At 47.4% G+C, this 24,799-nt stretch overlaps 1 protein-coding gene across 2 annotated transcripts in view; it reads right to left on the bottom strand.

Annotated features, from left to right (window-relative positions):
* LOC126278154 (bromodomain-containing protein DDB_G0280777-like) overlaps positions 1–24,799 on the bottom strand; it is a 62,012-nt gene that overhangs the window by 829 nt on the left and 36,384 nt on the right. The window contains exons 2-3 of one of the 2 annotated variants that reach the window (XR_007550659.1): positions 13,849–15,640; positions 2,383–2,555 (exon numbers count right to left, since the gene is read on the bottom strand). Coding sequence is in view for 1 of the 2 variants with exons in the window: in XM_049978054.1 (XP_049834011.1) it covers positions 13,849–15,485 (1,637 nt within the window). In the remaining variant the exon portion in view is untranslated. The remainder of the gene's footprint in view (positions 1–2,382; positions 2,556–13,848; positions 15,641–24,799) is intronic. The other variant, XM_049978054.1, reaches the window with a different exon arrangement.

Below are 24,799 nucleotides of genomic sequence, written 5' to 3'. Positions count from 1 at the left end.
GAATGGTAGCACGAAAAGGGAAGCTTCTGCTTATTTTATCTTTTGAGTGTTTCGTTTGAAAAGTGGCAGTTTGCAGTTCTGTTAGCGTAGATGTGAAGTGTATAATAAACCAACTTATCACTTCCCATAAATTCGCAAAATACATCAGGTCGACGGTATTTATTACCCTGACAATAAAATCGAGTAATTTCCAATTCTTTTCACAAATGTGGGGAAGGGATATATAGACTTGGAAAATTTTTCAAGCGCACTCACAGCTTCATCAATCAGACAACAGAGCAAAAAGCATTTGTGACGGCAATGTTCTTATGACACTAAATGCCTTTAAGTTTGCCAGCTGAGGCATTTTGTAAATTAAAAGGTAGATTTCGTGCGGCATTATTTTCAATTTTCAGCTGTATAATCCAGTTTCCGAGTTGCATAATGACCATTTTTTTGTATGTGCGATGTTGCTCTCCTAACAGTCGTCCGACTTTTTTGCGTTTTGGTGTAAATTTGGTATTTCGTATCTGTGAAGGAAATGAACTTTAATGCGATGTTGTAGAAAGGAATGAGACAGTAGATGAAGATGAGGTGTTACAAATGATATGGCGAGAATAATCTGACAGCACTGAAAGACGTAGGTGGAACCAAGGCTGTAGAGGTCATTCCCCTCAGAACTGCTGATAACTTTGGGAGAACCAGCCAGGTTCAAACTACTGCACTTCGTGTGCAAGAAATATGGCACAGCGAAATACTCTTAGACTTCAAGAAGAATGTGGGATGGAGGAAATAAATCGAGGCTATTCCAAAGAGAGCAGGTGCCACAGGGGTGAATATTGCTCAACTGTCAGTTTAATATGTGATGGATGCAAAATACTGGGACGAATTATTTACAGAAGAATGGAAAAACTGGTAGAAGCTGACCTCGTTGAATGTCAGTTCCATTCCAAAGAAACCTTGCGGAGAGTGCAAAGCAGTACTGACCCAACGAATCTTAGGCGTCAGGTACAAGAAAGCAAATCTATGTCTACAGAATTTCTATATTTGGATAAAGCGTTTAACAGTTTGGACTGGAATAGACTGTTTAAATTTCTGAATATAGCAGAGGTAAAACAGAGCAGCGAAAGACTATTTACAAGTTGTACAGAAACCAAACAGCAGTTACCTAAGTCAAAAGGAGGGTGGGTGGTGGGTGGGGGGTGGGGGGGGGGGGGGTGAACGGGAACGAATGGTTGGGAACGAAGTGAGGCAGGGTTGTAGCCCGTCATCAAAATCATTCCATATGTATAGTAAGCAAGCAGTAAGGAAACCCAAGAGACATTTGGAGACAGAATTCCAGTTTGGGGAGAAGAAATAATGATGTTAAATAAGCATAGGTCACAGCGGTCATGCACGTTAGGAAAGGCTCAACGAGCATGAATGAAATCTGAAATGAGCAACTGCAGTAACCCAACACGACATCTGTACTGAACAAAGTGAAACATTCAGTCTGAATGCAGACTTTGCTAATGTTATTAAAGTTTAGCAAAAGCATGACGTAACTGTAAACAGGAAGTCGAGGCTGCTAAACAATGGAACAATTTCAACCGTGCCGATGGCTTCAGGCTGCTGACTAGGGTTAAGGGTACATCTGAATTTGGCTGTTTTACATAGGCGGGTGTAGGGATGGTGAGAGAGTTTCAACTATCCAACTACTCATATGGCTGCGGCATTAGAGAGAGAGAGAGAGAGAGAGAAAGAGAGAGAGAGAGAGAGAGAGAGAGAGAGAGAGAGAGAGAGAGAGAGAGAGAGAGAGAGAGAGAGAGAGAGAGAGGAGAGAGAGGAAGAGAGAGAGACAGAGAGAGAGACAGAGAGAGAGAGAGAGCAAGATAGAGAATCGCTTGTCTCCTTTCCCAATTGAGACTGCTGATAAATTACTAGGCAGTGCGAACTTTGTATACATGAGTAGATACTATTAGTCGTCCTGCCACATTAATGTGAGCACTTGGCAAAAACCCTAATTACCGTCTCTTGTACCATGGACCTCTGTGAGATGTGCAGGAATAGACTCAGTGAGTGTCTGAAAGGTACCGTCATGGATGTGGAACGATGCTGACTCCAGTGCCGTAGCCAGCTGCGCCAGATCTCTCGATTGAGGAGGATCCACGGCACGAACAGCCCAAACGTGGTAGTCCCACAGCTTCACGATTGGATTTAAATTCCGGAAATTGGGTGCCCAGGGAAGTACGGTAAACTGATTCAGGTGCTCCGTACTACACACGTACACCGTGATCTCTGTGACGTTGCCTTGTCCTATTGGTAGACGCCGTCGTGCCGAGGAAAACCAGACACCATCTTGGGGTGGAATGTATGTGGTATTACTAAAACAAATGTATGTCTATAATTAACAAAGGACTGTACCTTTTACAGGAACAGACGACAGTGGTTAACTCCACTATACACACAGCACCACTTGATTTTTTCAAGGTAAGACACCACCCATGTCGATGCGGCAGGCAACTATTTATTATGAAACATAGACTGTACATAAACATGAGCCTCATGCACATTGCTCATTCAAGACCTCGGACGACCTGCAATATTCAACCATTCGTTAGCAGTCTACTGAACGTTAATGAGCACCCATCATTGCAACACAGATTCCTAAAGGAAATTTGTGGTGTTATGTCTTTGTTTCAGTCTTGTATCCATTGCAACAAATGCGTTTTATGGTGTCACAAAATTACGTGAAAGCTGGTTTCATAATATATTAATGCTAGAATCACAGGTTAATATTACTTTCATCCAATCCGACAATACTTTGCCACAAACTAACCCATCACAAAGTTAAATGATCATGCTTCAAACTAGTGCGTACTGAACAGCAATGTATCAGTAAGATACATGCACCTTAATAAGGTGACGCTTTTTTTTATTTTTTATTTATTTTTTTTTTTTTTACGAGTGCCCCTTTCAATATTATTTTGCTGTGCAAGTTCTTTGCAGTTTGTTTTACATGTTGGTAATACAGTTACTATAGGTTTACTTATCGACTGTCATTTTTGTTTGTATTCAAATGTTGCTTTTTGAATTTACCTACTGTAATTTTCTTATATGGAGATAGTAGGGTGAAGAAGTGGACGCCAGAAAATGGAGTGCCAAGTAGAAAAATCTGAACATTTCCGACGAATTCCTTTATCTGGGTCAACAGATGGGTGACAGCAGCGCATGCAGCCAGAAACATTTGCACTGTGTGTGCGGGTAATGCCATCAGACAGAGCACGGGAGGGAAACGGTTTTCTCCTTTTAAGGAGTATCATTTTGACATGAGTGACTCTTTACATTCAGAAAGACCTTCAGGGTTTGATTGAGATTGTTTGAACCCATTTATCTACAATGATCCACACCAGCGTACTTGAGAACTGGCGAATGTGATGAATTGTGATCATTCCACCACCGTGCGACATCTGTATGCAGTGGACACTCGTCCACTCATACCATGTGGTATGGCTATGGTGTCGCCAGGTCGTGTCATATGCTTTACGTAAATAAATAAATAAAAGACAGCAACCATGAGTTGGCATCTTAGAAGGCTGTTCAGATGGTAGACTTTAGGGATGCAGGATTTGGAGTCAGTAGGCCACTTGACTCCAGAGCCCAACCCAACCGCCGACACATCCTACATTCCAGCAACTTACAAAGAATGTTGGTGAGGCTGATGGGCTGATAGCTATCCATATCAAGCAGGTTTTTACCAGGTTTGAGCACCATAATTATGGTACTCTCTTGCCATTGCGATGGAACGATGCCATCACACAGGATCCATATGATTGCGCTTGCAGTGAGATGAGGAATGTTTAATCACCTGGCTGTAGATCCGATTTGGCCCAGGAGCTGCATCGAGGCAATGTGCAAAGGTGCTGAGGAGTCCCACTGTGTAAATGGGGCGTTATAGGATTCGCTGTAGTGTGTAGTGGATGAGAGGACATTCCCTTCCAGCCGCCATTTGGAAGTGAGATAGTCTGGGGGGTGGGGGGGGGGGGGTAATTCTCTGACGCAGAGGCTCGAGCAAAGTGCTAAACGAAGTGCCCAGATAAGTACTAATCAATCACTTTTGTGTCGGTAGGTAACATGTCTTTTATGGTAACACCATTAACATCTGTTAGGGTCTGGAACCCGAAAACACGTTTGATCATTGCCCAGGCTTGGAAAGGTGACTTATGGCACCCAATGGCAGAGGCTTATCTCTCCCAACATTCCTGTTTCCGTCTTTTGATAAGCTGGTGGACGTGGGCACGGAGCCTTTTAAAGGCCCTGAGGTGCTCCAGGGAAGGGTACTGCTTATGCCACTGTATTGCTGGCTGAGGCTCCGTAATTGCTTCAGCGACTTCTGGCGACCACCAAGGGACTGCCTTTCGCCAGGGCGCCCTAAAGAGCGATGGATCGTGTTTTCTGCCACAGAAACGATTTTTGTAGTCACCTGCTCAACCATTACATTGATGTCCTGGGTGGAGGAGATTCAACAGTGACAGCAGAGCTGAAAGTTCCCAGTCAGCCTTATTCAAAGCGCACCTGGCCAGGCGTCCGTGGTCCTGACACCAGGGCAGGAAGATGGGGAAGTGGTCACTGCCACACAGGTCGTCATGTGCTTTCCAGTGGATAGATGATTGTGGATTGATAAATCAAGGGCCGAGTAACTACCGTGCACCACGTGTGCGACTGCCCCAGTATTTAAGAGGCAGAGGTCGAACTGAGTAAGGTTCCAACATCTCTGCCTTGGCCAGTAAACATTGCGCCACACCACAAGGTGTTATGGTCGTTAAAATCTCCCTGAAGTACGAAAGTTTTAGGGAGTTGATCAATCATTGCAGCTAAAACAATGAGGGTTACTGTACCATCTGGAGGAAGATACACATGACAGACAGTTATTTCCTGCATCGTCCTTATTCTGACAGCCACAGCTTCGAGAGCGATCACTACAAACTGAGCTTAGGACATAAACGCAAACTCCACGTAACACTCCATTATAGTCACTATAGTTCCTGTAATAACCCTTATAGCCACAGAGGACAATGCAGATAGCAGGCATAAATGTTGTTGTTGGGATGCTTAAGGGGGACTAAACAGCTAAGGTCATCAGTCCCCCATTCCAAAAACCGGCGAAACAAAATTTACGGAACAGGTAAAACCCCAAGGGGGGAGGAGACGCCCCTCCCCCCAGTCACTGAAAGAATACCAATGTGGCAGCGAACACTAGAGACAAGAAGAGTACAGACGAACACCGGACAGAAAGAAACAGAAGAAAAGAAGAGGGTCGGAGACTGGTTGACTGACCATGGAACAAAAATTGGGAAAGAGTCAACCATCCGAATACACACATTAAAATCTGCGACCAATGAGACACTCGAGTACAAGATACACAGAAAGGGAAAGGGACAGGTCCCCCCTAAATGGAACCATAAGAAGGACTACCACGGATAAAATTTAAAACGTCGTCAGCCATGGAGGCATTGTCGCATAAAACCAAAGGCAATGTGCCTGGGAGATTAAAAGTCTGCCGGAGGGTGCGCAGGCGAGGACACTCCAATGAAATATGGGCGACCGTCAACCGGGACCCACACCTACACAGGGGGGGATCCTCCTGACGCAAAAGATGTCCGTGCGTCAGGTAGGTATGGCCGATGAGGAGCCGACACAGGATGACAGAGTCCCTGCGAGAAGCCCTCAGGGAGGACTGCCACACATCAGTCGTCTCCTTAACAGCCCGCAGTTTATTCGGAGAAGTCAGGCTACGCCACTCGTCACGCCACATCTGAAGCACCTTACGGTGCAAATCACGAGCCGGGAGGCAGATCGCCAAAGTGGGGGCGTCGACCGCCCCTTTGTCAGCCTGTCGACACGTTCATTCCCCGGGATGCCAACGTGACCTGGCGTCCAAACAAAGACCACCGAACGACCAGAGCGGAAACAGACTCCTGAATAAAGGATACCAGAGGAGAAGAGGTATAGCAGCGGTCGATAGCCTGGAGGCTGCTCAGGGAGTCACTGCAGATGACGATGGATGTACCTGAGCAGGAACGCATATGCTCAAGAGCGCGCAATATGGCCACCAGCTCTGCAGTAAAAATACTGCAGCCAGCCGGCAAGGAGCGCTGTTCAACATGGGCAGCGTGAGCAAAAGCGTAGGCAGGACGACCATCCACCAGGGAACCATCAGTGTAGACAGGCTCACAGCCTGAAAATGAGGCGACGAGCGCAAGAAAACGTTGACGGAGGGCCACATGCGGAACCGAGTCCTTGGGTTCCCGTGCCAAGTCCAGGCGGACGGACGGACGGGTCATACACCAGGGAGGCGTGGGTGCACAGGCCCGGAAGGGCGGCAGAAGAGGGAACGACCCCAGTTCAGACAGCAGGGACTGGACGCGGACAGCAATGGAAAGCCCAGACCTAGGTCGCCGGTCGGGCAGAGGGAGAACCCTGGCAGGGAAAAGCAGGCGATGATTGGGATGGCCCGGTGAGCAATGCACGTGGACAGCATAGTCGGCGAGCAGTTGGTGGCGGCGAATCCGCAGCAGGGGAACCCCGGCCTCCACCAGCAGACTATCCACGGGGCTCGTACGGAAAGCGCCAGTTGCAAGCCGAACCCCACAGTGGTGTATGGGGTCCAACAACGTCAACACTGAGGGCGATGCAGACCCATAGGCCAGGCTCCCATAATCAAGCCTGGACTGCACAAGGGCTCTGTACAATCGCAACAGCGTGCTGCGATCTGCCCCCCAAGACGCATGGCTCAGGCAGCGGAGGGCGTTGAGGTGCTGCCAGCACTTTTGCTTCAGCTGAGTAATATGAGGAACCCATGTGAGCCGGGCATCAAAGACGAGTGCTAAGAAGCGGCTAGTGTCCACCACTTCAAGTAGGTGACCGTCGAGGTAAAGTTCCGGATGAGGGTGGACCATCCGACGCCTGCAGAAGTGCATAACTCGAGTCTTGGCCGCAGAGAACTGAAATCCATGAGTCAGAGCCCATGATGCCGCCTTGCGAATGGCTGCTTGCAGCCTGCGTTCGGCGACTCCCGTAGTCGTTGAGCTGAATGAGATGCAGAAGTCGTCGGCATACAAAGAAGGAGACACCGACGACGCCACGGCTGCAGCCAGACCATTAATGGCCACTAGAAATAAGGAAACGCTCAACACCGAGCCCTGTGGGACCCCATTTTCCTGTATATAAGATGAACTAGAGGCGGCACCGACTTGCACCCGGAAAGAGCGGCGCAATAAAAAGTTTTGAAGAAAAGCTGGGAGCTGACCACGAAGACCCCACTCACGCAACGTAGCAAGGATGTGATGCCTCCATGTTGTGTCATATGCCTTCCGCAGATCAAAAAATACAGCAACGAGATGCTGACGGCGGGAAAAGGCCGTACGGATAGCAGATTCCAGCCGCACTAAATTGTCCGCAGCAGACCGGCCCTGACGGAAGCCACCCTGGGATGGAGCGAGGAGACCGCGCGACTCAAGGACCCAACACAAACGCCGCCCCACCATACGTTCGAGCAATTTGCACAAAACGTTGGTTAGTGTAATGGGACGATAGCCGTCCACCGCCAGAGGGCCCGCACCGGGCTTCAAGATGGGAACGATAACACCCTCTCGCCATTGCGACGGGAACACGCCCTCGCTCCAAATGCGGTTAAAGATGGTGAGGATGTGTCTCTGGCAGTCCCTGGAGAGATGCTTCAGCATCTGCGCGTGGATGCAGTCCGGTCCTGGCGCTGTATCAGGGCAATTGGCGAGGGCAGCAAAGAATTCCCTCTCGCTGAAAGGAGCATTGTATTTTTCAGAACGACGTGTGTGGAACGATAACGGCGTCCGCTCGGCGCGCTCCTTTAGAGAGCGAAAGGCAGGAGGGTAAGTTGCAATCGCAGAGCTCGTAGCAAAGTGCGTGGCAAGATGGTCAGCAATGGTGGCAGCGTCCGTGCAGACAGCGCCGTCCAGGGAGATTCCAGGGACACCCACAGGGGTCTGGTATCCATAAATCCGCCGGATGCGGGACCACACGAGCGACGGGGAGACACGGGAGCCCAAGGATGAAATGTACCTCTCCCAGCATTCCTGCTTACGCCGTGCAATAAGACGACGGGCCAAGGCACGGAGATTCTTAAAGGCGATGAGGGTGTCCAGAGACGGGTGCCGCTTATGACGCTGGAGAGCCCGCCTACGGTCGCGAATAGCCTCAGCAATCTCCGGCGACCACCAGGGGACAGACTTCCTCTGAGGGAGTCCAGAAGAGCAAGGGATGGCAGTCTCGGCCGCAGAAATAATTGACGAGGTCAAGACACGGACCACCTCGTCAATGTCACCCTGTGGGAGAGAAGCAATGGTGGCAGCGGAAGTAAAAGCCGGCCAGTCAGCCCTGTTGAGAGCCCAGCAGGGCAGGCGCCCAGAAGAATGACACTGGGGCAGTGACAAATAGATGGGAAAATGGTCACTACCACACAGATCAGGATGCACTCTCCAGTGAAGGGATGGGACAAGTCCGGGGCTGCAAAGAGAGAGATCGATGGCCGAGAACGTGCCATGGGCCACACTGAAATGCGTGGGAGCACCGGTGTTCAAGAGGCTAAGGTCGAGCTGAGCCAACACATGCTCCACAGCGCGACCGCGGTCATCGGAGACAGTCCCACCCCATAGAAGGTTGTGGGCATTGAAATCGCCCAGAAGCAGCAATGGCGGCGGGAGTTGAGCCAGCAGCGCAGCCAAGACATGTCGGGGGAGTTGCCCATACGGAGGAACGTAAACAGAGCAAACAGTAATAGCCGGCGAGAGCTCAATCCTGACAGCGACTGCCTCTAAATGCGTCAGAAGGGGTACTGGTGAGCTACAGACAGAGTGGTGAACAAAGAGGCAAACTCCACCTGAAGCTCGTTGACAGTCAGCGCCGTTCTTATAGTATCCCCGATAACCGCGAAGGGCAGAGGTCCGCATTGCTGGAAACCAAGTTTCCTGAAGAGCAATGCAGAGGACAGGGGAAACACTCAGAAGCATCCGGAGCTCAGGCAGGTAGCGGAAATAACCGCCGCAATTCCACTGGAGAATGGAAGCAGGAAGGGACTGGGAGGGTGTGAAGGCGACTAAGAGGCAGACGGCGTCGCAGAGTCAACGGCCGCCACTGAGCAAGAGTCAGCTGTGTCCATAGGAGAGGTCCCCGAGGGTTCCGTGAGGGCGAGATCCGCGGCAGAGGCGAGGATCTCCACCGCATCCCCAGAGCCAGAGCTATTGACAGCAGGCAGTACTGAAACTGCCGGAGCGTCCTCCTTCTTGGACACGTTCCGTTCCTTCTTCTCGCGTCTGCCCTTTGGCTTAGAAGGCTGGGAGAGTTTCTCTGAAGGAGCGTCGGAGGCTGACGACGACGCAGAAGCCCTACGACCAGCAGGTGGATGAACTTTCAGCCACTGGCTGACATCCGGCGGGGTAGCAGAGGAAACGGAAGAAGGGAGGGCTCCGAGGGACCCCTTCCGCGAGAGAGGAGCCGGAAGAGACGACGCCGGCGGAGACGACGCCGGCAGAGAAGGGGGAGGGGGAGGGATCGAGCCCCCTGGTTTTGGAGCAGATGTCACTCCTGAAGCATGTGCGGGGGGAGTGACAGAAGGGGGTTTGCCCCCAACTGCTAAGGGGGCAACAGAGGAAGGCTTGCCCCCAGACACGAGTGGGGCAGACAGAGATGTACGGCCCCGAGGGCCAACTGAAGGCGGCACAGAGGAGGCGACAACTGCCGCCCGCGAGGGCGACGATAACGTAGCTGCAGCATAAGAAGTTTGAAGAGGGACAGGATGCAACCTTTCAAATTTCAGTTTTGCCTCGCGATAAGTAAGCCGGTCCAGGGTCTTAAATTCCATAATCTTCCGCTCCTTATGAAGAACGGGGCAGTCCGACGAGCATGGAGAGTGGTGTTCCCCACAGTTGACACAGACAGGCGGAGGCGCACATGGAGAATCGGGATGAGAGGGGCGTCCGCAATCCCGACATGTGGCGCTGGATGGGCAACGGGAGGACATATGCCCAAACTTCCAGCACTGGAAGCACCGCATCGGGAAAGGGACGTATGGCTTGACGTCACAACGGTAAACCATTACCTTGACCTTCTCAGGCAATACAGCACCCTCGAAGGCCAAGATAAAGGCACCGGTGGCCACCCTGTTGGTCTTGGGTCCTCTGTGCACACGACGGACAAAATGCACACCACGTCGTTCCAAGTCAGCTCTCAGTTCGTCATCGGACTGTAACAAGAGGTCGCGATGGTAAATAATCCCCTGGACCATATTTAAGCTACTGTGGGGAGTGACGGTAACAGGGACATCTCCCAGCTTATCACACAAGAGCAACGCCCGTGACTGGGCTGGGGAGGACGTCTTAAGGAGGATGGACCCATTCCTCATTTTAGACAAACCCGCCACTTCCCCAAACTTATCCTCCAGGTGTTCCACAAAAAACATAGGCTTTGTCGAAAGAAAGGAGTCACCATCAGTCCTGCTGCAGACAAGGTATTGTGGTACATAAGGCTCCTGCTTGGCACTAGATCTGCGTCCCTCCCATGGCGCAGCCAACGAGGGGAACGACTGAGGATCATATTGTGCAGCATCGAATTCAATTCTGCCTCGCTTAGAGACGCTGGTGGCAGTGCGACCACCAGCTTGGTGAGATTTATTGCGCTTCATTGCGCCACATCCGCCCAGATGCCACCTACTCCAAACGAGGGCTCTCCCCAAGGGCGCCACCCAGCCAAAGCAACGGGTACCTGGCCGATACCCCATTGCCCGGAGTCCCCGTGCCCCAGACAAGATGGGCACATACTCCTTGGCATGCATGGGGAGGAAACAGCTCTGGCATCTGTAGTGCAATCCCTGCGTGGTCAGGGGGCTACCACCAAGAGGGTACATGACGACCCCACCACAACGGACTGGCTACCGTGCTGGATTTTAGGTGTTGAAAGGGTCCACAGTTGCCGTGGGCGCTAAGAAGGGGATTGCGCACAAGACTAGGAGGCAACCCAGAAGACATGGGGTGTAAATCCCTCCACACGACAATAGATAGCATGCAAGATGGAGGTGCACGATGGACCAATAGAAAAACACCACGAAAGGCGTCCTTCCCCAAATGGCACGCACTAACAACGGAAATTTTGAAAATGGCAGGTCAAACCCAAGTGGGGACCATCACATAAGGCCGAAACTTTGGAGACTCCTTACGACAGGCAGGAATACCGCGGGCCTATTCTTACCCCCGAACCCGCAGGGGGAGCAGGCATAAAGCTTAACAGTTGCCATAGCTCAGACAGGCAGTTGAAAAAACCGCCGCAATTCCACTAGAGGATTAGGTGATCGTGAGACTGGGAAGGCATGGAACATTCATACAATGAGGCAGTTTACGCCTCAGGGTCACATGCTCCCACCAACTTATTGCCTGAGCAGTCTATATCCATTGTGTCTGAGTGTCTGGTGAGAGCTAGGTCCTCAGTGAACACCAGAATCTCCACTGCATCCTCAGACCCAGAGCTTGTAGGTAGGAATGGTGTGGGTGCCACCGAAATTTCCTTGGTCTTAGGGGTCTTCTTTTTGGATTTCTCTCGCTGCTCCTTGGGTTTCCATGGGTGGGAGGACTTCACTGACCCGGTCTCTGGGACTGAGGATGAGCATGAAGCCCTATGACCAGCTGCTTTTGAGCTCTTCAGCCACTGGCTGGTGGCTTCTTTCCCACTAGCAGAAACCTGGGAAGCGAGTGATCCAAGGAACCGCTTCCTAGCGAGAGAAGTTGAAGAAGACTTGCGCTTCTCCAGCTTAGAATTGGAGAAAGACGTTCCCAATGGTTTGGGTGGGGGGGGGGGGAGGGGAGGGTTTGCTCTAAAAGTATGTGGTGTGGGAACATAAGGGAGTGGAATTCCCCCCCCCCATCAAGGGGGCAGGTGTAGTCTTCCAGCTCTGAGAGATTACTGGGGTTGGCAGAGCTGATGGGGCCAGAACTGTTGTCGTGGCGGTGTAAGATGACGTCATATGTACAGGATGCAAAGTTTTTCTTAGCCTCAGTGTAGGTCATATGGTCCAGTCCAGTACTCCACAATTTTCCTTTCTTTCTGGAGAATCCTGTATTCTGGCGAGAAAGGCAAATGGTGCTCTCCACAGCTGACAGATGGGAGGCGGGGCACATGGAGTATTGGGATGTGATGGTCGTCCACAAATCTCGACATGAGATGCTGGGAAGACATATGGCTGAACTTCCAGCACTTAAAGCACCGCATTGGGGAGGTATATAGGGCTTTGCATCACAGTGATAGACCATCACCTTGACCTTCTCGGGCATTGTATTACCCCCAAAGGCCAAAATGAAGCCCCCATGGACGCGCCAGACGAAATGTACACCTCGCTGCTCTAAATTGGTGGGCAGCTCATCGTCAGACTGCAAAAGAAGGTCGCTGTGAAACATTGTACCCTGGACCATATATAAGCTGTTACAAGGTGTGATGGTACAGAAACATCCCCAGCTATTCACAAGCGAGTAACGCCAGTGACTGGGCAGAGGATGCTGTTTTGGTCAAGACTGACCCAGATCCCATTTTGGACAATCCCTTCACCTCCCCTAACTTGTCTTCTAAATGTTCAACTAAAAACTGAGGCTTCATCGTCATGAAGGATTCCCCATCACCTCTCAAACATATGAAGGTACTGCAGCGAATAAGTGTCGCTGCCATCCTTAGCCTGACATTCCTCCCATGATGTGGCCACGGAAGGGAACGATTTGGGGTCATACTTTACATTGAATTGAGCTCGTGAATGCTTAGAGACTGCTGGTGATTCACCAACAGCAAGAGATGATGGGCAATGCTTCGTGGTTCATCCACCCTGATGCCACCCACTCTGACCAGGGGCCCTCCCCACAGGCACCATCCAGCCACAGCGAAGGCCACCTGACAGTATGGCCATTGCCCGGAGTCATCGTCGACACAGAAAGCGGCAGAGCATAGTGCATGGTGCATGGTAGAAAACGCACCCAGGAAGGCGTCCTCCCAAGAGATGGAGAATGAACGGGACTGAAATGCGACAGCGAGAAAGGGGGCGGAAGATCTCAATGCACGATGGACAAAATTCACCATGGAAAGTGTCCTTCCCGAGCAGGCTCGCTCTTTGGGAAAATTTTGAAAAATGCAGTTCAGACCGTACAGGGGACCATCACAAAGGCTGAAACATGAGAGACTCCTTATAGTCGCCTCTTACGACAGACAGGAATACCTCGGGCCTATTCTAAACCCCGGACCCGCAGGGGGTGGCCGGATGACAACAGAAACTTTCCAAGGCAAATGTATGTAACTTGTATATGTACTCATTTTCCGAAATGCCAAAGAAATGGCTTAACAGCCTAGGGGATTTTTTACAGAATTAAAACAAGCTCTGAAGGCAGGTCACGAGTCGTGCCTGTGTAGTTCAGTGTGTAGGCGAAAGTTTCCGATTCTAGTCTCTGTGTGGCACAGTCTGAAACTGTCAGGAAGTTTCACACCAATATTAATGTTAAGCACATCGTTTTCGATGTTGCTAAGCTAATGGTGGTATTCTTAGTTATGCTACACTCTTTGTAACGTTGAGTAGATGTGGAGAGAGAGGCTTGTGATAATAATCTAGAGGATATGAACTGCAAACGTGGTAAAAATGTGGGTAAGTAACAGGGCAATAGAAAAAAAACTTCATAGCTAACATACCGAAATTACCGAAATTACCACCACTTCTACTTCTCTTCTACTACTACTACTACTACTACTACTACTACTAATAATAATAATAATAATAATAATAACGGTGATGGTGACTGGCGAGTATTCACAATATACGACATGGTGCCTTACCCCGGAAGTTCCTGAAGATTGTGATTGCAGGAGTGTCCTAGGAAGAGCTTCTCACCAACCGACCTGCAGCAGAAGCCATCGTTCAGCCAATCCGATAGAAACTGTCCTGGTTTTATCCACCAAGGGACGTCCACTGCATTCCCAGAATGCTTAGGAGCTGCCTCCGCTGGTTCCGCAAGAGAAGATTCGCGGCAATTTATCTCCACTTCCATTTCCTCGAACTCATCTTGCCAGAATTCTTCCAGAGTTGAACGCATCCTCAACGGTGCCAAAGATTGAGTTTGCTGCTGTAGCTGGCCCTCCGCCTCGAGGTCTTCCAACATCCTCCTACTCTGCTCTTTCCCTGGGTACGCAGGTACCATTTGTGACACTGCAGACTCGACACAACTCTTCAGATTGGGAAGGAGTTCTCTTTCCACTTCATTTGCCAGGTTTGCCTGCTGCTTTTTATAGTTATTCGCCTGCTGCTCTCGAGAAGAATTACAATGATCGTCTTCTGGTGATGTATGTGGAGTGTTTGCCGTGTTACTCACTTGATTACGATGGGGCGATGTACCTGTCTGCTGCTGAGAAACCGTCTGCTTTGACACACCCACCTGCTGAACCGTCTGCTCTGGTTCTCCACATCGCTGTAACGATGTCGTCAGTGGCTCTTCTTTCTGGACTACTGCTACTCGCTTGCCTGCGCCGTGACTTTCCACCTGCTGCTGACGCTTGCCTGTTGGCTGGAGTACTGAAGTCCTCAATAAGCTCACATTTTGCTGATGCGACCCTGTTTCCTGAGGACTGATACTTTTGATGTGTGCGACCTTAAACTGCTGATTCACTTGTCGCTGCTGCAATACAGGACTAGTGGCACGATTTGGGTCCTGTACCACTTGGGCTACAATCTTTTGTTGCCCACTACTGTTCTTTGCCAGCAACAGCCGTACTTCGCGACCTTGGGTATTCTGAAGCACGTTCAGTGGTGGACTGACTTGGGAAGGCTTAGTTTGTTGAGACTGTCCAGTGTGGTTCTGAACCAGAGTCTGGTATGGTGTTGCAGACTGGAGCTGCAGGCGCACTACTCGTGTTCCCATTGCATTTTGGTTTAACACTATCTGTCGCGATGGTCCAGGTTGACTACCTGCCAGTGCAGGCCACTGTTGGCCTGATACCAACCTCACTACCAGCGGCTCTCCATTGCGTTGAACCCCCACTTGAAGAGGCTGTGAGTTCTGTGCACTTCCCTGAGCTCGTTGAAATGGCACCTGTAATACAGTTTGCCGCTGTTGACATTGCTGTTGCTGCTGTTGTTGCAGCTGCTGTTGCTGCAGCTGCAGCTGCTGTTGCTGCTGTTGTTGCAGCTGCTGTTGCTGCAGTTGCTGCTGTTGTTGCAGCTGCAGTCGTTGCTGTAACTGTTGCAACTGTTGCTGTTGTAGCAGTTGCTGCTGCTGCTGCTGCTGCTGCTGCTCCACCTGCTGCTGCTGCTGGCGATGCAGTAGTTGCAGATGTTGCTGGTATTGCAGCTGCTGTTGCTGTGATATCGTAGTTGTGCGATTCATAGCTTGTGTGCTGGGCTGTCTATAAGCTGTCCTCACTACACCTTGCTGCGACTGTCCTCTGGCAATGGAATTTCGTCCTGTACCAACAGGCATATTTCGAATATTCACTTTTTATTTGCCCAGTATAGCGTCCTGCGTCGATCTCCTGCTGATATTAACATGAGAAGCTTGTTTCTGAATCCTGAAGTTACTTCCTAAGGGATCTCCGTATGATATGCAGAAGATGATGAGCAGTCTTTTTCAGCAGCCTGAAAGTCAAAGAAAGCATGATTAGCTGCTTGGTCAGAACAAACACACCTTCCAAAATAAGCAATTTACTTACCTTACTTTAATATCAACACATACCTGTATTTCACTCAATTTAAGCTGTACACTGACCAGCTTCACAGAAAACAGAGAAAGGTCTTTAGATTTTGACGTACTCCTATGTAGATAGTAGATCACCGCACTTACTGACATGAATCTGATATGTGCTTTCTTACTATCTTCCTGATTTCCACTCCTGAAGTACTGAGTGGGATTTGGAATCCGATCTGCCATAACACCGAATTCGTATCAAAAGAACGTAAGACTAGCTGATACCGGAGCAGAACTTGAAACCAAGAGAGTGTGTGTGTGTGTGTGTGTGTGTGTGTGTGTGTGTGTGTGTGTGTGTGTGTACTAATTTATCTGCTCAATATATGCTGCGTACCTACGGAGGGAAAACGTTTTTCTTCTATTTTTCATTCCCTACTCTTGATTCCTCGATCCACAATAGCACATTTTGTTCTGCCCAGGCAAATATTCCACTAAGCTGGGAGAGGGAACACAGGGAATCTCAACTGAGAATATATGGGACAATATATGCAGTTCTGGTATTGGCTTCAAAAGAATAATCCCCCTAAGTCCTTGACTGTAACTGTCTACGAAGATTTCTGGGACAATGCTACCCATTCTCACAGACTAAGCATTAATTTGTCTGCGACGCACACACGCACACTGAAGCCTCAAAGAAACTGGTATAGACATGTAGACAGGCAGAATACGGCGCTGCGGTCGGCAACGCCTATGTAAGACAGGAAGTGTCCACCGCAGTTGCTTGATCAGTTACTGCTGCTACAGTTTCAGATTGTCAAGGTTTAAGTCAGTTAGAACGTGGTGTTATAGTCGGCGCACGAGCGATGGGACACAGGATCTGGAAGGTAGCAATAAAGTGGGGATTTCACCGTACGACCACTTCACCAGTGTACCATGAATATCAGGAATCCGGTAAAACATCAAGTCTCCGAGATCGCTGCGGCCGGAAAAAGATCCTCCAAGAATGAGATCAACGACGAGTGGAGAAAATCTTTCAGCGAGTCACAAGTGAAACCCTTCCACAAACTGCTACATAATTCAGTGCTGGGTCATCGTCAAGTCAGCACGCGAACCACTGAACGAAACATGGTCGATATCGGCTTTCGGAGCCAAAGGCCCACTCGTGTACTCTTGATGACTACACGACATAAAGCTTTACGCTTCGCCTGGGCCCGTCAACACCGACATTGGACTCTTGATGACTGGAAACATGTTGCCTGGTCGAACGAGTCTCGGTTCAAATTGTGTCGAGCGGATGGACGTGTACGGGTATGGAGACAGTCATGAATCGACGGACCCCGCATGTCAGCTGGGGACTGTTCAATCTGGTGGAGGCTCTGTAATTGCGTGGGTCGTATGCAGTTGGAGTGATATGGGACCCCTAATACGTCTAGATATGACTGACAGGTGACACGCACGTAAACATCCTGTCTGCACAATGGACATGAATCGATGCAAGTGACCATTCTGACGGCCTTCGGTATTTCCAGCAAGACAATGCGACACCCTGCACGTCCTGAACTGCTACAGGTTTTGAGCTTATCTGGGATGCTTTGCAACGTGTTGTTCAGATGAGATCCCCATCCCCTCTTTTGGTTTTATGGGCAATCCTGCAGGATTCATTATGTCCGTTCCCTCCAGCATTAATTCAGACATTAGTCGAGTGCATGCCACGTAGCCTTGCGGCACTTTTGCGTGCTCACTGGTGCCCTACACGGTATTAGGCAGGTGTACCAGTTTCTTTGGCTCTTCAGAGTGTGTGTGTGTGTAATTTGACTTTTTGCTGTTTTATGCGATATGTCTCCAGAGAAGATGTGAGCAACTGTGGTATTTAGCCATGTGCTTGATATTAAGCCCCTAGATCATGTTGAGTAAAAAAAAAGCATTGGCTTGCTACGGTAACCATTCTCGCGACCTTGTTGATATACTGAACAGCACAGTTAACAGACGAACTGCACTTCATACTTTTAGAAGTATTGTAAGTTAGGTAAATGTATTGTTGTGGCCTTGAGTCCAAACACTGGTTGTATCAGCTCTACCTGTTACTCAATTCTGTGCACGTCTTTTCCTCTCCGAGCTACTTCTGAAACCTACATCCACTTAAACCTGCTTACTGTATGCAATTCCTTGTCTCCCTCTACAATTTTTACCACTGAAACTTCCAATATTAAACTGCTGATTCCTTGATGTCTTAAGATTCCTGCTTTCAGTCAAACGCCTCTGTCCTGCTGTGTTCAGTACCTTATTGGTTATTCCATCTACTTATCTACAGCATTCTTTCGTAGCGCCAAATTTCAAAGGTTTCTACCGTCTTTCGCCCTGCTTTTCGACTACGTTTCACTTTCCTATAAGGCACACTCCCGACAAATACCTTCAGAAAAGACTTGTGAACACTTCACTCTATATTCAATCTTTAAAAATTTCGTTTCTTTTTCTTGCCGTTACCTGTCAACATTTTGTCTTCTACTAACCTCGACCATAATTAGTTATTTTACTAACCAAATACAAAACCCTGTCTGATTTCTTGATCTAAATCCTTCCTGCTTTAACCGACTACATTCCATTACCACATGTTTTTCTTCTGTTAATGTTCATCTTATATCCACTTTTCAAGACATTTTACATTCCACTCAAATTATCTTCAAAGTCCTCTGCTGTCTGCGATATAATTAAAATATCATTGTCAAACCTCAAAATTTCTGTATCTTCTCCTCGAACTTTAATTCTTGCACCACAATTTTCTTTTGTTTCCTTTACTGCTTCTAGAGGTTGAGTAACATTGGGGTTAGTGTACAATGCTTCCTCACTTCCCTCTGAGTCACTGCATGCCTTTCACGCTCTTCTACTTCCAATTGGAGCCTGCTTTCTGTCCAAGTTGTTGAACTTCAGCTTGTCTGTTTTCACACATGCTCCCTCTACAATTTCAGAGTATTCAAACTAACATTGTCTAAGTCTTCAGAAGCTATAAACATAGGTTCTTCTTTCCTCAACAATTCTCGTAGTAAAATCATAGACCTGGTTGTCTTACGTATCACATTTCCCCAGAATTCAAACTGATCTCCCCCGAGTTTGCCATCTACACAGGTTTATTTTTATTATACTATAAATTTATGTCTGTATGTTACAACCGTTACTTACGAACCTGATAGTTGGGTAATATTCACACCTGTCAGCACCTGGTTTCTTTGAAATTGGAATTATTACATTTTTTTTGCAGTATGACGTTGTTACCTGTCCCCTATCGTGTACACCATGTGGAATAGTTTAGTCATGGCTTGATCTCCGAAGGGTACCAGCATTTCTGAAAAAATTTCGTCTGTTGCAGAGACCATCTTTAGACTTTTTCGGTCCTACGTAAAATTTTTCTCGCACCAATATATTTCGTACCTCACTTTCCTCTACTTCCTTTTCCCTTTAGATAATTTTTTTTAAAGTTACTTCCCACTGTTTAGTCCCTCTACACACATACTGGTTCTACCTTTCCGCTTTTCCTTCTTTGCTTAATGCTAGTTTTCCACCTCAGCTCTTGATATTCCTACAGCTCCTTTTCTTTTCTCCAAGGGCCCCTAATTTTTCTGCAGGGGATATCCATCTTTGCCCTTGTTATACATACTTGCATGGCCTTGTATTTATCTTCTAGCAACAACTGCTTAGCCACTGGACTTTGTTTCAATCTAAATTTTGAGACATTTGGATCCCTTTTCGCCCTCTTCGTTTGCTGTTTTTCTGTATTTTCTCCTTGCATCCGTTATATGTAATATCTTTTATGATATCCAAGGTTTCTGCTATACCTTGTCTAGTTATCTGTCTGTTCTGCTGCCTTCACTATTTCACCTGTCAAGGTTACCCACTACTCCTTTTCAGTTTTCAATCGTTGCTTAAGGCTCGCTTTGAAATTCTCAACAACCCTGGTTCTTCAACTTATCCAGGACCCATCTCCTAATTTCCTACCTTTTCGCAATTTCCTCAGTTTTTATCTACAATTCATAATCAATAAATTGTGGTCTGGGTCCACATCTACCGCTGGTAACGACTTCTTATTTGAAATCTGGGCCCTAAATTTGTGTAATCACTGTGGGAGTCTATCTGGAAAATTCCATTGTCTGCAGGTGTCTCCCACGTGTACAACTTTCTCGATTCTTAGACCTAGTGTTAGCGCAGAGTAAGTTAAGCTCTATGCAAAATTCTACCAGTCTGCGTTCTCTTTCATTATTTTCATCCAGTCCACATTCTCCCACTGTTTATTCTTCTCTTCCTCTTCCTTTTGTTTTCCATAACCATCTGAATAATTTATTTTACCTCTTGATACACTCTTTCAATCTCTTCATCTATTGCACTAGTTGGATCATAAAATGGTAGTACTATAGTGGATGTTTTCGTATGTTCTCTATGCTGTTCGTAGTAGTTTACCCACAGTCCTATTTTCTTATTCATTTTTAGACCTACCCCTGCATTATCCCCATCTGACTGTAACTGCACTCACCGCACCAGAAGCGCTGTTTATCCTGCCACAAAACTTCACTAATCCCCATTATATAAACAGTACCAGGACTACAAGGCTATTCTGCCTGAGTTTATGTGTCTAGATCAGTGAACCGAACAGGCTGTTGCCCCAGTAACTACTGGAGACGTTGCTACCCCTCTTCAGAAACCACATGTTTGTATGACCTCTCCACCAATGCCTTTCCATTGTGGTTGCACCTATAGTGTCCTGTAAAGTGCACCCACTGAAATACGCACTCAGTGAAATTTGCACCTAGAAAAGGACGAGGAAGGATCCATTAATTCCCCACCCCCTTGGTCCGAACTCCGCTATCTTCACTTACGTGACGAAAGTCATGAGGTAGAGATAGGCACATATACAGACAACGGTAGTACCGTGTACACAACGTATAAAAGAGCAGTACATTGGCGGTGCTGTCATTTACACTTAGGTGACATGTAAAACGCTTTCCAGTGTGAATATGGTAGCACGGCGGGAATTAGACTTTCAACGTTGAATGGGACATCCCATTTTGGAAACAGTTAGGGAATTCAACATTCCGAGATCCACAGTGTCAAGAGTGTTCCGAGAAAACCAAATTTCGGCCATTACCTCTCACGACGGGCAACGCAGTTGTCGATGGCCTTCATTGAACGACCGAGAGCAGCGTCGTCTGCTTAGAGTTGTCATTTGTAACAGAGAAGCAACACTGCGTGAAATAACCGCAGAAATCAATGTGGGACGTGCGGCAAACGTATCCGTTAGGACAATACGGCAAAATTTGGCATTAATGGACTATGGCAGCATAGGGTCTATGCGACAGTGCGATATCACCTGCAGCGCCGCTTTTGGACTCTTGACCACATCGGTTATACCCTGCCCGACTAGTGACTTGAGTCCACATTTTAGTTGGTAACAGCTGCTGGTAGGGTTCGATTGTGGCGAAGGCTCCGCGAAGCCAACGACCCAGGTTGTCAACAAGGACTGTGTAAGCTGCTGGTGGCTCAATTATGATGAGGGCTGTATTTACATGGATGAATGGGATCCTCTGACACAACAGAACCTATCATTGACTGGAAATGGTAATGTTCGGTTACTTGGCGACCATTTATACCGATTCATGGACTTCATGTTCCAAAACAACTATAAATTTTTGTAGATGACAATGCCCATGTCACCGGACCACAACTGTTCGCTATCGGTTTGAAGCATATTCTGGACGATTCGAGCGAATGGTTTGGAAACGCAGATCTTCCGACATCAGTTCCCTCGGACATTTATGGGACATAGTTGAGAGGTCAGTTCGTTCACAAAATCCTGCACCGGCAACACTTCTGCAATTAAGGACGGCGATACTTCTACAGCGGACTGCGAAGCAACTTGTTTAGTCCACGTCACGTCGAGCTGATGCACTTTTCTGAAGAAAGGACACCTCTTTCCATTTAACACAAGGAACTGAAATATCAGCCTGATCTAAACTGTTTTGATAGTCTTCATTTCAGTATTTTTTCTCCGACTGCGTTTGGTAGGTCCGTTTGTAGAGCTGTGCGTTCTTATTTCAGTACTACTGAGCAAGAGTACTGTTTCCTTAGAATGTAGGTTTTTTGTGACGATTCGTATTCCACCAAGTGTTAGTAATCTTACGTGCAGAGCAGGATTCAAGCACTTTTCGCGCGTTTAATTCACTACCTGAAGGACAGTTGATTAATGAACTCTACTTCCTTAATTCCCTTTTTGAGAATTCCAGTCTGGTTGTAGCTTCTCTGTAATTATTTGGAAACCCTATTCGGCTGGTTTCACCTGTAAGTAGGCTATTCTGTCCGTATTCTGCTGTATCACAAAAGTTCTTGCCCTCTTTTACGTGTTCAGCAGCATGCACAGTGATGTCTGCGAGACACACATTTATGTGGAAAATGGTCTATAATCTGGCCGTTCACGTTCGCGTACACTGCAAGCACATATTCGATGCTCGCCGAATATCGAGTTTATATTGGTTTAATGCCTTTCATAACGCTATTCCCCGAACAATATTCAATTATCCAATATCTTAAGTTTGCTTTTTATGATGTTTTTGTTTTAATTCTTCCTAATGTGAACTGATTTACGAGGCTGTGAGCCTTCAGCAGTGACAGCCTTTCTTCTGAATTTTTACGCTAATGAATATCCGTCTCCGTTTTAAAAATGGCTCTGAGCACTATGAGACTTAAAATCTGAGGTCATCAATCCCCTCGAACGTAGAAGTACTGAAACCTAGCTAACGTAAGGACATTACACACATCCATGCCCGAGGCAGGATTCGAACCTGCGACCGTAGCGGTCTCGCGGTTCCAGACTAAAGCCCCTAGAACCGCTCGGCCACACCGGCCGGCTCCGTTTTAAACATAAGTAGTTTTTTCTGTAGTTGGACTGTACATGACACTGTGTATCTGCGTGTGTGAATCTCCTCGGAATATGACTGAACATGAACATGTGATCTTACCTCCTTTTACTTTAGGTTACCTCTATTGTATGAATTATAATCTGTGCACGCAGATACAGGTGCATGTGCAAACATTTGGTGTCATGATTTGTAAGTGTGTATCTGGTCCACGAAAGTATCACCTTGGTCCAAACACCCAACATATGTCTCAGACGTAATAATTCACTGTATTTCCTGTACATTTACGTTATCAGTAATCGCTAGTGGTGTAATAAGTTTGCATTATAGATAGTTCAGTGGACTATCATTGTCGACAAGTGAATAGCTAATTACACCTGGGAAAATTGATTCAATTATCTGGTCTTTATTAGTAATGTTGGGGTGCTGCTAGTCTCCCTATGAATTATTATTATCTGTCCCTTCAGCCCGAGGGTTTTCTTTTGCGCCATTTTTCGCCAAAGTTCAGGCCCCAGTTCAGTTATACCACTGCCCTATAATTTTTAACGAATGTATAAACAGCAGCTCCATTCATCTATTATAAACAGTGTATCGATGAAACCCTTCCCGTTGAACCTTGGACCCTGACGATGGTGGGGAGTCTCGCGTGCCTCAGCGATACAGATAGCTATACAATAGATGCAGCCAGAACCGAGGGTATCTACGAACATGCAGCAGGTCAGAGATATCCGTTGAGCGGCTAGACCAACGTGTGCTTTCCGAACAGGGGCAGCAGCTTCTTCAGTAGTCGCAGGGAAACATGCTGAATGGCTAACTGGTCTGGCCTTGTAACATCAACCGAAACAACCTTGCTGGGGTGGTACTGCGAACAGCTAGAAACAAGGGGGAACTACATCTTAATTTTTCCCGAGGGCATGCAGCTCTACCGTATGGTTAAATGATGGCATCCTCTTGGGTAAAATACTCCGGAGGTAAAATAATCCACCATTCAGATCTCCAGGAGGGGACTACTCTGAAGGATGTCATCAGGAGAAACAAAGCTGCCCTACGGATCGTATCGTGGAGTGTCAGGTCCCTTAATCGGGCTGGTAGATTAGATAATTTAAAAAGGAAAATGGGTAGTTTGAAGTTAGATATATTGGGAGTTAGTGAAGTTAAGTGGCAGGGAGAACAGGACGTCTGATCAAGTGAGTACAGAGTTATAAATACAAAAACAAATTGGGCTAATGCAGAAGTAGGTTTAATAATGAATAAAAAATACGATCGTGGGTAAGCTACTATGAACAACATAATGAAAAAAATTATTGTAGCCAAGATAGACACGAAGCCCACATCCAGCACAGCAGTACAAGTTTATATGCCAACTAGCCCTGCAGGTGAAGAGAGCGAAGAAATATTTGATGAGCTACAAGAAAGGATTCAGATACTTAAGGGAGACGAAAACTTTATAGTCATAAGGGACTGGAATTCGAGAGTAGGAAAAGGAAGAGAAGGTAGCAGGTGAATATGGACTGGGGATACGGAATGATAGAGGATGCCTTGTGAAACATTGCACAGAACATAATTTAATCATACCTAACACTTGGTTCAGGAATCATGGAAGAAGGCTGTATACATGGAACAGACCTGGCGACACCAAATGTTTCAGATTGACTATATAATGGTAAGACAGATTTTAAATTTTATGATATATCCAGGGGCAGATACGGTATCGGACCACAATTTATTGGTTACGAACTGCAGATTTCAACTGAAGACTTGCAGAAAGATAAGAAAACAAGGAGATCTGACCTGGATAAACTGGAAGAAACCGAAGATTTAGATGGTTTCGTAGGAAGCATTAAGGAAATACTGAAAATTATAGGGAAAAGGAATACAGTAGAAGAATGGGTAGCTTTAAGGGATGAAATTGTGAAGGCGGCAGAAGATCAAGTACGTAAAAAGACAAGCGCTAGTAGAAATCCTTGGGTAACGCAAGAGATACTGAATTTAATAGATGGAAAGAGAAGATATAAAAATACAGTACATGAATCATGCGAAAGGCAGTAGAAATGTCTAAAAATGAGATTGACAGGCAGTGCAAAAAGGCTAAGTAGGAATTGCTAGAGGACAAATGTAATGATGTAGAATCATACAAAATCAGGGGAAGGATGTATGCCGCTTACAGGAAAATTAAAGAGACCTTTGGAGAAGTGAGAGAACCACCTGTGT

This window comes from Schistocerca gregaria, chromosome 6 (genome assembly GCF_023897955.1).
Source record: "Schistocerca gregaria isolate iqSchGreg1 chromosome 6, iqSchGreg1.2, whole genome shotgun sequence".
NCBI classification, from domain to species: Eukaryota; Metazoa; Arthropoda; class Insecta; order Orthoptera; family Acrididae; genus Schistocerca; species Schistocerca gregaria.
Note: the sequence above shows the minus strand (reverse complement) of the source record. Positions and strands in the feature narration are given on the sequence as shown.